Below are 14124 nucleotides of genomic sequence, written 5' to 3' on the forward strand. Positions count from 1 at the left end.
GTGGGAGCTGAAGTCCAAAACATCTGGAGGACCAAAATTTGGGAACCACTACTCTAAATGCTATAACTCTTGGCTTGATCATGAATCTAGGATTGTTTCTGATATTTGGAATGGCCTTGAGCCAGACCGACATAACTCATTAAATCTGTTGTCTGGTACTTCTGAAGAAATAGTAATATCCTCAGGTAGGCCCGTAGCCAGGATTTTGTTTTGGGGGGGGAGGGCTGAGTTTCGGGGGGGGGGGGGGGGAGCTGAGTGAAAGAGGGTCTAGCCTAGCAAACCTTTTGTATCGTTACCCCAATACCCCCATGCATATGGGATATATTGAGCATGGTGATCAGATCAGGATATGAATAAACATAACATTTTATGTTTATTCATAAAACATATTGTTTTGATTGTTTTAATTAGTTATAATTTTTGATGTTATATTGTAATTTTGTATATTGTATTTTGTGAATTGTCGGGCATCGAATTGTGCCTTTTGTAAGCCGTCCTGAGTCCCCCCTAGGGGGTTGAGAAGGGCGGGGTAGAAGCCCAAATAAATAAATAAATAAATAAATAAATAAATAAATAAATAAACAGTTTACATAATGTACCAGTAAGGCCTTCTCGCGGACCACCATGAGAATTGGGGGGGGGGGGCTGAAGCCCCCCAAGCCCCCCCACGCCCACCCCCCGGCTGCATGCCTGTCCTCAGATAGTTCTTCCTAATATTTTATTTGTGAAATACTGTAGACAGCACTGATGAGCTACTGGATGCAAATCACTTTTCCAGAGCACCTGGAAGTAATGTGCATAAGAAGCAGAAAGGTGTATTCATATTTTTAAATCATTTTTAGTCCCTCTATTTTCATGAAAGAATGAATGTGCTCCTGAAGCCTTGAAGACTCTGGTTGTATCTACACTGCTGTGTAATCCAGTTTCAGAATACAGAATAATTTATTTGAATTGGATTGTATGTGCCTACACTACCATCTAATCCAGTTCAATGCAGTTAATCTGCATTCAGAAACTGGATTATATGGCACTGTAGATGGGTCCTAAGTGATTCTGAAGGTAGCAACTGTTTACTTTACTTGTTATGTTTAAGGCGGAGTTGGGAGCGTATGGATACAACCACCATTTTCCTTTCACAAGCCCATATAAAACAAACATCGATCTGATCCTGCCGTGCCTCCTCTAATAACGACTCTTTTGTTCCAGGGCTCTCCATTGATTACCAGCAAAGCAAACTATACTGGATCAGCTCTGGCAATGGTACCATCAACAGGTGCAACTTGGATGGTAGTGGCTTGGAAGTGATAGAGAACATGAAGAGCCAGTTGCGCAAGGCCACCGCATTGGCAGTTATGGGTAAGGGACAACTCCCAGGGTAGACATGTTTCTATACAGCAGGTTTTAAAAGCAAGAATTGGAAAGAGGTCCTATATATCTATGAGGAGGAATATAAATCTTCACTTATTTAGAGAGGCATGCAAAAATTGCATCATTTCTGGAAATTATCCCTGTTCAGGTCGATTGCAAGAGTTTTTGCACATTTTTAATTTTTTCAAAAATGCAGTGGTGACTTTTTGTTAGAAACAAGGATAGGTTTTTTTTGTGTGTGGAAAATAGCACATCTTGCAAAAAATATAAAAGATAAGGGAGATTATAATGTGTTTTTAGTGCAAAAAATTAAAGAGAAAAAGAGTCACTGACTGTAAAAAAAATGGTTAACCCTTTTTTGACTCCATGTGCCAAGACACCACCTCCCATTGGGCAGGATAACATTTGCAAGTAGTCTTTGCATTTGTCTGTCTAGATGTTTGTTGTATGTGGAAGGAGCAAGAATAAGCAAATGATTTCACATTTGAAATACATAAAAGCCACTTTGATCCATCCTTCTGTTTTTGAGAGCTGGATTTAGTTTCTAGGAAAATGCTATTGTACCCATGTTTTCTAAGTGTTGTTCTTTATTTACTGCCCTGATTTTAGAGTTTTTTAAATACTGGTAGCCAGATATTCATTTTCATGGTTTCCTCCTCTCTGTTGACATTGTCCACATGCTTGTGGATTTCAATGGCTTCTCTGTGTAGTGTGACATGATGGTTGTAAGAGTGCTCCAGCATTTATGATTGCTCTTTCTATTGCTGTTTCTTAGCTGCTTACCTCTAGGTGATTACCTATGTCAATACTTCATGTATATTCTTCTATCTAACTCAGATGATAAGTTGTGGTGGGCTGACCAAGCCTCAGAAAAAATGGGCACCTGCGACAAGAAAGATGGGACAGAAGCTGTTGTGCTCCGTAACAGCACCACACTAGTCATGCACATGAAGATCTATGATGAGACCATTCAGCAACATGGTAAGTTCTTGGAGGCCTCGGGTCATAATGGACAGCAGGATTGTCCTTGGTGCAAGGAAAGGTTGTGGAGAAGCGGGGAACTGAATTTTGTTCAACCTCACAGGAGAACTCTGTGATGGGGAAGAACAGAGTCATTAGTGTAGCAGTCACGGGGTTACAAACATATGACTCAGAAAATGTCCTCAGAAGCACTTTATTGTCTTGTGCAATTAAATCCCACCTCATCTCCCTGAGCCCCTCCTTGATATTTTACATTGCTGTATCTCCCAGTGTTTTAAAATTTTAATCCTTGAATCTGGTCCTACCCATGGTGATCATTTTGATGTCGTAATGTTTTGATTTTACATTGTTGTGTCGCTTACATACATTGGTTTTGTATTTTAGGTTTTTTAAATTTTCTGTTGTGTTTTTATGTTATATTGTGTATATTGTATTGATGGGATTGGCCTCATGTAAGCACAGGAAGTGAGATAATTTTAACCCTAAGAAGAGAAAATTACTCCTGAAAGTGTTATCATGGGGGGGGGGGGGGAGGTGCCTCCACTGGAGCTTTATCACCAGTTCCTTGTTTCCACAACAACTCAAAATTTTCAATATCCCATTGTCACAGGAACAAGTGAGGTGAAATCTTCTGAACAGGGACACATGAAGCAACACAAACACCACAGGAGTGTGAACCCTTCCCTATGTAATCCAAAGCATGCATGCATGTACACACACACACAGCTAGAGTTATTCTGAAAAATGTACCTGTTCCAACTTACATACAAATCTAACTTAAGAATAAGCATACAGAACCTATCTTGGAATTTGGTGGTGTTTCAGAATTCATAATCTCATGTGGTATAATCAAGAATTATTATGAATTTCAAGAATTCATAATAATTCTTGGTTATACCACATGAGATTGATTATATCCTTTACTGTCTTCCTGGCTCATCCATAATGCCAGCCTACATTTGATTGTGATTTGAAACAGTCATCCATGTGACAACAAAATGAAGCTGAACCTGGAGACTGTGTGACTCTGTCCTTGATGATTCCTTTATTGTTGTAGGTAGCAACCCTTGCAGTGTGAACAACGGTGATTGCTCCCAGCTCTGCCTTCCGACTTCAGAGACAACTCGTTCCTGCATGTGTACAGCTGGATATAGCCTGAAGAGTGGGCAGCAGTCCTGTGAAGGTGAACAATTACTTATAGGCTTCAATAGTTTTTGTGGCCTGCAGCAGTTTTACCCCAATTTCTGGGGAGTTTTGGTGGTCTGAATACCTGAGTGAAGTGCCACAGCTCAACCAGTTGACTATTGAAAGTTTAGATCAGCAGAGCAATGAAACTACAGATTATAATGACAGTTCTGTAGCCAGGAATTGTAAAGGGCACATTTTTTTCAGATGGATAGGTATTCTGTTGCTTTATATCAGTAACAACAAAATCAGAGGTGCCACACAAAGATAGCCTGAGATCTGAGCGCCCCCCCCCCCCCGAAATGTGGGGAAAGATCTCTCTCCCCTACAGCCACATACCACATGGCTATGGTTATACACACCGCTTGGCTATAGTGTACGATTTTTGGATTATGTGATTTAAATATTTATACTAAGATGATTTTAATGCTTTGTATGAATGTTTAAATTTTGTTTATGTCTTATGTTTAATGGTTTTAATGATTTAAAGTCACAGTTATAGGTAGTGATTAGTTATTATGATATCTTGGTTTAACTTTATGTTGGCATTGAATTTTTTGCCATTAGTATGTTGTAAACCACGTTGACCCCCCCCCCCCCCCCCCAACCAGGGGTGAGAAAAGTGGTATATAAATACAATAAATAAATAAATAATACCATAATACCCAACTTTGGACAAGTCACCTGTTTCATTAGATACCTGTTATTTCATATGAGACATGTTTCTCAAGAACTGTTTATCTTCAGCATATGTTACACTTTTTGGTAAATGGGGAAGAAACATAGAACTTACTTCTTAAAAGAGTCAAATCCTTTGTATTCTAGCTGCATTTGGCATGCTTTTGAATGTTTATGGAAATAATCTTTATACATGCAAAGTATTTTAAACATGTAAATGTGCTATTTACATTACAGTAACATTATTAGGCGATCCAAACTTTTGGCACTGTCCCACACTTGGTCAGACTATTAATATATTACATTCCAGGTTTGGTCAGCCTGATAGCTTTTGGAAAGGCATGAAATCATAGACTTTTGGAAAAGCAAAATCTCCATAACCTTTTGGAGAAAAATGGCATTCACAGCCATTTGAAAATCATAACCTTTTGTAAAAGTGTTATCTTCCAGTGGTATATAGCCGCCACATGTACTTTCCAAGGCAATTTGATTTTCAGTTGTTAGACTGATAATCTGGTTATCTCTGATCTGTTGGGAACAAAGATTATGCCAATGCACAAAATACAGAGGTTCTTCAAAAGTGTTCTTTTCAGTGCCTAAAAACATTTACTCTCCCATAAAACATCTTGTTTTAGATATCATGCTCTCAAGAGACAAAAATAAAGTAGACTTTGTTAAAAGTAACATATTTGGCTTACTCACAACCTTCATGTATTCAGCATACAGGTACATGACTTGTCAATCCAGTTACAGATAGATTGGAAGTGGTCTTAACAGTCCAAAGTCTCTGTGTTCTAAAATGGAGTCTGAGATCTGAGCCGTCTCAGAGCTCATCTTGTAGTCTGCAACCTCTCCCACAATCTCAAGAAACATAAAGGGAAAGCTACATACCAAAATATACCTATATAATATAGTAAACAAACAGGATAATATACAAAACAAATTACTAGTAGAGGCTTGGAAAAGTTTGTTATTTCCAACTGTAACGACTCACCAAAGCTTCATGCAGCTACTATGCTCTCTGAGCTTTTTTAAGTAGGGCTTGAACCCAGCCATGAAAATTGTGGGTTCACTTGTTGGCCCATAGCAATATCTCCCCTTTCTTCAGTATGCACTTACTCAGACTGAAAGCATTGGTCCATCTAGCCCTGTCTTATCTATTACAGATTACACCAACCTTCCTAAAGCACCCCCTCATTTCTGGATCTTGAATGTGGTTAGTCGGATTTACAGGCCAACAATATCCTGAGGAAACAGAGCTTCAGAAAGTTGATCAACCCTATCAAGCATAGTTCTATTCCTGATTTTTTGTTACTGAAAATATAGATACTGAGAATGGATACTAAGGTCATCTGTGTGTAAAGAGGGGCTGGGAAATATTTGGATTTCCAGATATTCTAGGTTTCCAGTCCCCGTCAATCCCTTTCACCATTTGGCTAGTGGTGAATGAAGATGGGAGTAGTGGTTGGCCAAGTGCTAAAAGACTATTTGTCTCTTGTTCCCAATGTAATGCTTGTTCTCTATCACTAGGGTTTGTCCCCTTCAACATGGTCTGTGCTCACACTCTTTGATTATGTCTTCTCTCCATGCAGGTGTTGGCTCTTTCCTCCTCTACTCTGTGCACGAGGGCATCCGGGGCATCCCACTGGATCCCAATGACAAGTCTGATGCCTTAGTCCCAGTTTCTGGAACTTCCTTAGCTGTTGGCATTGATTTCCACGCTGGTAGGTGACAAACACATGGAGTTTTCTATAATCCTCTCTCTTGGGCCTTTCAGAGGGAGAGAGTTAGAAGAATAGCTCCCTGAGGCAGGATGGGTTGGGGCATATGTGTGATTTATGTATGCTGCTTGTTGTCGCAGAGAGATTGCTCCTCCCTCCCCCTTTCAAATTTAGATAGCATCATTCTGAGCTTTGCCCCCACCCCTTCTCTTCTTCCTTCAGCTAATGATACCATATATTGGGTGGACATGGGCCTTAGCACCATCAGTCGGGCCAAGAGGGACCAGACATGGAGAGAGGATGTGGTGACCAATGGCATTGGCCGGGTGGAAGGCATTGCTGTTGACTGGATTGCAGGTACAACCATGTGGAATTATAACCAGTCAGAGGTGGAACTGGAAAGTTAGCCAGTGTCCTGCAGAGAAGGGATGTGTGGCTAAATAGACAATTGTTCTTCTCTTCCCCTTCAGGAAACATCTATTGGACAGATCAGGGCTTTGATGTCATCGAGGTGGCCAGGCTCAATGGCTCCTTCCGGCATGTAGTGATCTCACAGGGACTGGACAAGCCACGTGCCATCACCGTGCACCCCGAAAAAGGGTAAGGATCAGCTGCGGAAGGTGGGACTTCAATACTACAGGAGAAATGACTGCAACAGGAGCAAGCTATCTCTGTGAGCAAAGCCTTGTGGGTTGGAGCTGGTGAAAAATGAAAGTCTAGAGCAGTGGCTCCCAACCTGTGGTCCATGGACCACCAGTGGTCCACAAGAATGAAAATATGGTCCACGGCATCACCATTACGACACCATTGCCTTGAAACCACGTGGCAACAAGAACCACTGGTCTCACAAAATCCCCTTATAGTGCTGAGGCAACAGGGATGTTGAGAGGCTGACTACCCATGAAAGATTACTACTACCACATCAGCTCTAGACTATTAAATATGTTTTTCTGTGGATGAGCAGATGCCGACTACTGGATGTCATATGTTTTGTATCAGAAACTAGAGCTGATGTGGTCTATCCAATGCAATTTTCTGAATCAGCACCCCAAATAACCGAACAAAATAAAAAATTGACCAAAAATTGATTTGTAACCCTTTTGGTACTAAAGTTTATTTACAACATGTTGGAGAGTGGTCCCTGGTCAAAGTGGTCCCTGGTCGAAAAAAGGTTGGGAATCACTCGTCTAGATTATTGCTTTCAGATATTGCAGGCATGTTCGGGTCCACTTGGTCTGTTCCAGGATCCCAAGGAGGGTGTAATCACTGACCACGTGTTTGTTAGATTCCTGCTGTAGACAGTGGCCTAAATCCAGTTGTAACTTTCAGTAAAGAGTAAATTCACCAAATCAATTGTTGAGTGATACATCAATGCTTAGATAAATCCTATTGCTAGTATGGCTTGTGACTATCAATTAGATATAGTCCCACATTTTTCTGGTCTATAGCCTTAGAGTGTGATCTTCTAAAATATGTAAGTGTAGGGAATTGGATTGGTCTGAGAGACTGGGTTAATTGCAGCCCAGTTTGAATGGCCAGATGACATCAATGGAGACATCTCTGTAGAAGTCCATTCCCCAGTCCAGATTGGATGGTTTAATTAAATTAGATGCCCCTTCTTGTTTCCTTTAGGTATCTTTTCTGGACAGAATGGGGCCAGTACCCTCGTATTGAACGTTCTCGGCTGGATGGGACTGAACGTGTGGTCCTTGTCAATGTTAGCATCAGTTGGCCCAATGGCATCTCGGTTGACTATGAGGTATGTTTCAGAGGCAGGAGGTGAGAGAAATAGCAAGGGCTGGGAAAGTCCCACGCCATTTAGGGTGTTAAATGTTCTCACCAGCACTCTGACTTCAGATCAGATGTTCTTTCATCCTTCTGCAACGTCAGTTTCAGTTTACTCTGTGAATCTTGAGTATATTATATAATTCATACAGCTGGCACATTATCTGTATTATCTGTATGTATTCTCTCTTGCTTTAGGAGGGGAAGCTTTACTGGTGTGATGCCCGGACAGATAAGATAGAGCGCATAGACCTGGAGACTGGTGACAAGAGGGAGGTGGTCCTGAACAATAACAACATGGACATGTTCTCCGTTTCAGTTTTTGAGGATTACATCTACTGGAGTGATAGGTCTGTATCTCATGTTTCTAATTAAGAGCAAAAGCTGCTATAGTAGAAAAAATGCTAAGATCAAGCTTTGCAGTAGCTGTTTTGATTCTTTGGGTTTTTGTATGACCAAGTTATGCTCATCCTGTTTGGGTATTTTGTGTCCTCAGTTGAGTCCTGTGGTATATGACACATGCTTTATGGTATATGACACACTTATACAGATAACTGTGCCTCTTTTTTTAGGACTCATGCAAATGGATCCATTAAGAGAGGCAACAAGGAAAATGCTTCAGAAATTGTGCCTCTGCGCACCGGAATTGGGGTGCAGTTGAAGGACATCAAGGTTTTCAACAGAGCCAGGCAAAAGGGTAAGTGACACATGCACTAGCTGCCCACTTCACTTACGGTCATAGAAACAGGCGGTAAATTAAGATAAAGCTAATAGGGTGTTAGGGGGTGTGGTGGCTTTAGTTTGTATGGGTTTTTAATTGGTTTTAAGGGTTTATTTTTAATTAATTTTTAATACAATTAAAAATAACAATTTATTTTTAATTGTATTGGCATTACTGTAAGCCATTTTGAGTCTCTTTTTAGAGAGAAAAGCAGGGTGTTAATAATAATGTTAATGATGATGATGATAATAATAATAATAATAATAATAATAATAATAATGATGATGATACAACTGCAAAGACTCTAGCACAAGCCAGTAATGGTGATCCCAGTGGTGATCGGCACATTGGGTGCAGTGCTTAAAGACCTTGGTCTGCACTTAAACACAATCATTGCTGACAAAATTACCATCTGTCAGCTGCAAAAGGCCACTCTACTCGGATCTGCACACATTATTCGCCGATACGTCACATGGTCCTAGACACTTGGCAAGTGTCCGACATGTGATCAAATACAAAAGCCAGCAAAGTGATCTTCTTTGCTGTGTACTAATTTTGTAGTGTATCAATGTATTATTATTAATAATAATTAATAATAATAATAAACCAGCATATAAATCTTGTTTGCTGTGTCATACTGTGTTTTTGTGTCAGAATGATAATGATGATGATGATAATAATAATAATAATAGTCTCCCTCCTGAATCCCTTCTCCAGGTACCAATGTTTGTGCTCAGAACAATGGTGGATGTGAGCAGTTATGCCTATACCGAGGAGGAGGCCAGCGCACATGCGCATGTGCGCATGGCATGCTCTCCGAAGATAGCGTGAGTTGCCGTGACTATGATGGGTACCTGCTCTATTCAGAACGCACCATTCTCAAGAGTATCCACTTGTCAGATGAGAACAATCTGAATGCACCCATTAAGCCTTTTGAAGATAGTGAGCACATGAAAAATGTTATTGCCTTGGCTTTTGACTACCGCCACGGCAGCAAAGGCAGCAACCGCATCTTCTACAGTGATATTCACTTTGGCAACATCCAGCAAATCAATGATGATGGGAGCGGACGCAGAACCATAGTTGAGAGTGAGTACTTGGATGTCCCCTCTGCTTGAATCTTTGTTCTTAAACTTCCTACTAGGTGTAAAGATGAGCCATCTGATTTCATGGGTTCTTTTGGGTGTAGTTTTCATCCAGATTCTATCCACAGGATACTTCATTTAGGTGTTATAGCTCCCTTTAGGATTGAATCAGTTTGACTACCCAGGGAGACTGTTCATTATGCAGGGGAGAGACTCTCCAAGGCTTAAAATCTTATGACAACAGTGGAAGGGGCCATAGCTTGGATAAATTACTTGTCTGGATTGCAACTACCAGACTTCTTTACTCAACAGCTTTGTTTGCTGGGATATTCTGGTAGTTCTAGCAGTTTTCCTATTCCCCTGAAATGACTTCATAGCCCTAGTGAAGAAACAGGAAATTCACTAGGCAAAATATAGGAATATGTTTCACTGTTTTTGTACCTTTGGCTTGATAAAAATGCCTTAGTGTCTTCTGAAACACACATGCATGTGGATTTTAGCACCCAAATTTTAGCATCTGGATTTTATACGGCAGTGTAGAAGGAGCCTGAGTGGATAACTCTTTTAATGATGCAGTTGAACAATTTGATTGCATGTATATTTACTGTATATCTTTCAACCTGGATTATTAATTCCAACCTAAAGTAGGATTTCCCTTGCTGAGCCTTTTTCCATTCTTATGTGGACTTGGGAAGTGGATCACACTCTTCCCTATGTTCAAATCTCACTAAGAGAAGAAAACGTATCATTAAGCTATTGCAGTAGGTATGAGATCAATGCTTTCTTACATGTTCCCAAAGGGCCCTTCCACACAGTCATATAACTAAGAATATCAAGGTAGATAATCCACAATATCTGCTCTGAACTGGGTTATTTGATTCCACACTGCCATATTTATTGATTGATTGATTGATTGATTGATTGTGTCAGGAGCAAACCAAACAATTGTATTGCATTTTTAACAAACAAACAAACAAAACACGAAGTTTGCAAGCTTGGTAGTTGATTGACTGTCCTTTGACCAGTAGCTTGCCATTTTGAGTGCCTCTGGTGTTAGTATAAGAAGGCCCTCCATTGTGCAGGGCTCAGGTTGCATTGCAGTAGATGGTCTGTGGTTTGCTCTTCTCCAAATTCACATGTCGTGGATTCCACTTTGTAGCCCCATTTCCTAAGGTTGGCTCTGCATCTCGTGGTGCCAGAGCACAGTTTGTACGGCGCCTTCCAAGTCGCCCAGTTTTCTGTGTGCCCAGGGAGGAGTCTCTTATTTGGTATCAGCCATTGATTGAGGTTCTGGGTTTTAGCCTGCCACTTTTGGACTCTCGCTTGCTGAGGTGTTCCAGCGAGTGTCTCTGTAGATCTTAGAAAACTATTTCTTTATTTAAGTCATTGACATGCTGGCTGATACCCAAACAGGGGATGAGCTGGAGATGTCACTGCCTTGGTCCTTTCACTATTGGCTGCTACTTCCCGGCAGATGTCAGGTGGTGCAATATCGGCTAAACAGTGTAATTTCTCCAATAGTGTAGGGCACAGACACCCCGTGATAATGAGGCGTGTCTCATTAAGAGCCACATCTACTGTTTTAGCGTAGTGAGATGTGTTCCACACTGGACATGCCATATAATCTAGTTCAATGTGGATTTTTTACAGTTGTGTGGAAGGAGCCAAAATAGTGTCTTGAATCATTGTGTCATGAATCATTATGTCTGTTCTGCTCTGACTCAGTCCCTGTTGTTGGAAGTTGGAGGAGAGGGGGCTAGATAATGCTGGGCCAGGAAAGTCCTATTCTGCTTGGATCCGAATGCATGACAAACAAAAGAAAAAGGTGCACTTTCTCAGCAAAGCTAAGGCAGAAACCCAGGAGGAGAGGAACTATCTTTTGTCCACTCAATGAATCAAGTTCATTGGAGGTCCAATAATAATAACAACTTTATTTTTATACCCTCCCTCCATCTCCCCGAAGGGACACAGGGCGGATCTCATGGGGCCAGGACAGATCAACACAGTTTAAAATGTAACACATTAAAATGCATAACAACAGTATAAAACAATGTATAAAACTATGATTCTATGAAAACAAAATAAAACACCAACATTATAACAATATATAAAAGAGGCATCAAAACCAACAACCAATAACAAATTCAATTTATCGTCTCAGGTGGGCAGACTGGTGGAACAATAATTTAAAGGATAGGCTAGTGAATAAATATGCATAGGTCATATGGCAGCAGTAAGGATAAGAGCAATAATAAGCAGGACATGCATGCAAAGTTGCTGTGCCACTGAAAAAGAAAGTGTGAATGACAGGGAGAAAACTGACAGAAGCGGAGGATAAAGTCTTCAAGCACAGATAAGGCCTAAAATCTCATTGGAGGACCCAAAATCTTGTCCCCACACTTTTTTCACACTCATCCATTAGAAAATTGGACACTTCTTGAACGAACATTCAACCTGTCCCTCTATAGAGCTGTGTATGAAAGTCACTACTCAGTCTGTTCTAGTGTTCTCTCCCTCCCACTTTCCTCCTTGCCTTTGGACTTGTGTATGTAAATGAGAATTACAGCAGTGAGTTTAATGAAATTTTAAACTGTTCTGTGCTTGGGGGGGGGCATTGCTTCTTATGTTCCTGTTTGCATTGCTAATGCATACAGCGGAGCCATACTTCCTATCCCCACCCATTCTGGAGCAGCGGGAATGGAGGTTGGGCACATGCCTCATATGCCTCAATCACTCTTGAAGCGCTGACTTGGAGCATTCTACCAGCAGGGCAGAGTGTTCCTTTTGGAGAGGAACAAATTAGTTTCCTTCTGTTTATGAACTTGGGTGGAGAGACAGAGTCGTACAAATGAAGGCAAGTCCTGATGGATAATTACCAAGTGGCTTCAGTTTATTGTGTTGTGCTCTTTACTCCGGAGTGTGGTGGAGGCTCCTTCTTTGGAGGCTTTTAAGCAGAGGCTGGATGGCCATCTGTCAAGGGTGCTTTGAATTTGATTTTCCTGCTTCTTGGCAGGGGATTGGACTGGATGACCCACAAGGTCCCTTCCAACTCAATGATTATATGATTCTCTTAAGTGACCAGACAGTGGTAGACAGAGTTCCCTTGCCTTCTTCTGGAGGTTAAGAGCACTGATAGGATTTTCTGTTCCTGACGTAGTTTGGGAATTAGCTGCAACGGGGTTAACCTTAGTTAATACTGCTTGTAGAAATCTGGAAATTGTACCCTTTCAGTTTTTGCTGTTGGGTATTGGCATGGCTTGAATTGACTGTGATTCTTTTTGCCATAGCTTTGGATGGGGAAACAATTTGGATAAAATGAAAAACTCATGACAGCCATTCACATCTGTGGGCTTCCACTTGATCCAAGGAGATTATTCTCCTACTCCTACATCTTACTCATTATGTTACAACAGTGGTTTGGCCCCAAAAAACTGGCCTCGACTTCTACATGGGATCAATATATGCATGATTGCATATGGTACTGCCTTGCTTTGATGTATTGTGGAGAATTCAATTAAAACTGTTGTCTACAGACAGCAGAAGAACCCAGGGTGATCTTTAATTACAAATGTTAAATGGAAGGATTTTCCCCACACACCCAGCAGATAATTTCCTTGTGTTGAAAGCATCCATGTCTGAATCGATACCGTTCTGTTCAGCTTGTTTATTGGGCCATTTGTCAGAAATGCAAATATTGGCTGTGCTAGTCAGACATTTGCTTCTGAGACTGGCCAAACCGCAAAACAATGTATATTGTCCAACTGTGGATAGTTGAAAATGGGCATATTGATATAAACTTCTGCCAAAATGACATCTATAACATTTTAGATCAGCATGACTGCTCCACTCAGTCTATAAACCAGTGTCATCAGCATTCAGCCATTCAGATTTTGTTGGATTACCATATTTTTATGATTTATCTGCTGCCCCTGGCAAACCCAGTTTTGAAGAATAACAATGTTTGAAGTCTAAAAACATCTATAGGACTACCTTATTTCAAGCCCTGCTGTAAACCTTATGTTATTTGCAGGATTGCAGTCCTTCTCATCCATAACCAGCTTGACCAATGGTGACAGTAAGCGGAGAGGTTGAGTTCAACATCTGGAGTTGGCCACTGCTGCTTATAAATATACTCTTCTGGGGCAAACTCTAAAAATCTAGTCCCGCACATTTCCAAACTAACCTGCTTTCTACCAGAAAAAACTAGCAGTAAATGAAAACACTTCATTGAACTGGTGCCATCACCACTTCATTTCTCTTTTTCTTTCCCACATCCGTAGAACATCATTTTAAGTGCTTCTTATTTTCAATTTTTTTGACAAGGTGTAAGATGGAAGGAATGTTCTATTTGTCACTTTAAAACATAAAATAAAGAAGGCATCCCATTGGATACAGAAGTTCGAGGGACAAGATTGATGGCCAATCAGGTGTTCAGCATCCTGAAATACACTTAACTCTGTAATACATGCTTCCCTTGTTGGGTTGTAATTTTAAACTTGTACATCTTTCTGCACATGGATCAGTGCCGTGGCTGTTGACTAATAGGGAGAGGAAAAACAGCTCCTTAGCTTTTCACATAACATTTTGTTTCCATCTCTGG

The 14124-nt window shown here is 40.7% G+C and overlaps 1 protein-coding gene across 3 annotated transcripts in view; it reads left to right on the top strand.

Annotated features, from left to right (window-relative positions):
* Positions 1-14124, top strand: part of LRP1 (LDL receptor related protein 1) — a 439797-nt gene that overhangs the window by 348693 nt on the left and 76980 nt on the right. For all 3 annotated transcript variants that reach the window (XM_060763011.2, XM_060763013.2, XM_060763012.2), the window contains 10 exons: positions 1207-1356; positions 2206-2349; positions 3407-3532; positions 5805-5936; positions 6156-6290; positions 6404-6533; positions 7566-7692; positions 7917-8068; positions 8291-8415; positions 9157-9528. In XM_060763011.2, coding sequence (XP_060618994.2) covers positions 1207-1356; positions 2206-2349; positions 3407-3532; positions 5805-5936; positions 6156-6290; positions 6404-6533; positions 7566-7692; positions 7917-8068; positions 8291-8415; positions 9157-9528 — 1593 coding nt within the window. The remainder of the gene's footprint in view (positions 1-1206; positions 1357-2205; positions 2350-3406; positions 3533-5804; positions 5937-6155; positions 6291-6403; positions 6534-7565; positions 7693-7916; positions 8069-8290; positions 8416-9156; positions 9529-14124) is intronic.

The sequence above is a fragment of the Anolis sagrei genome, chromosome 2 (genome assembly GCF_037176765.1).
Source record: "Anolis sagrei isolate rAnoSag1 chromosome 2, rAnoSag1.mat, whole genome shotgun sequence".
In the NCBI taxonomy this organism is placed as follows: domain Eukaryota; kingdom Metazoa; phylum Chordata; class Lepidosauria; order Squamata; family Dactyloidae; genus Anolis; species Anolis sagrei.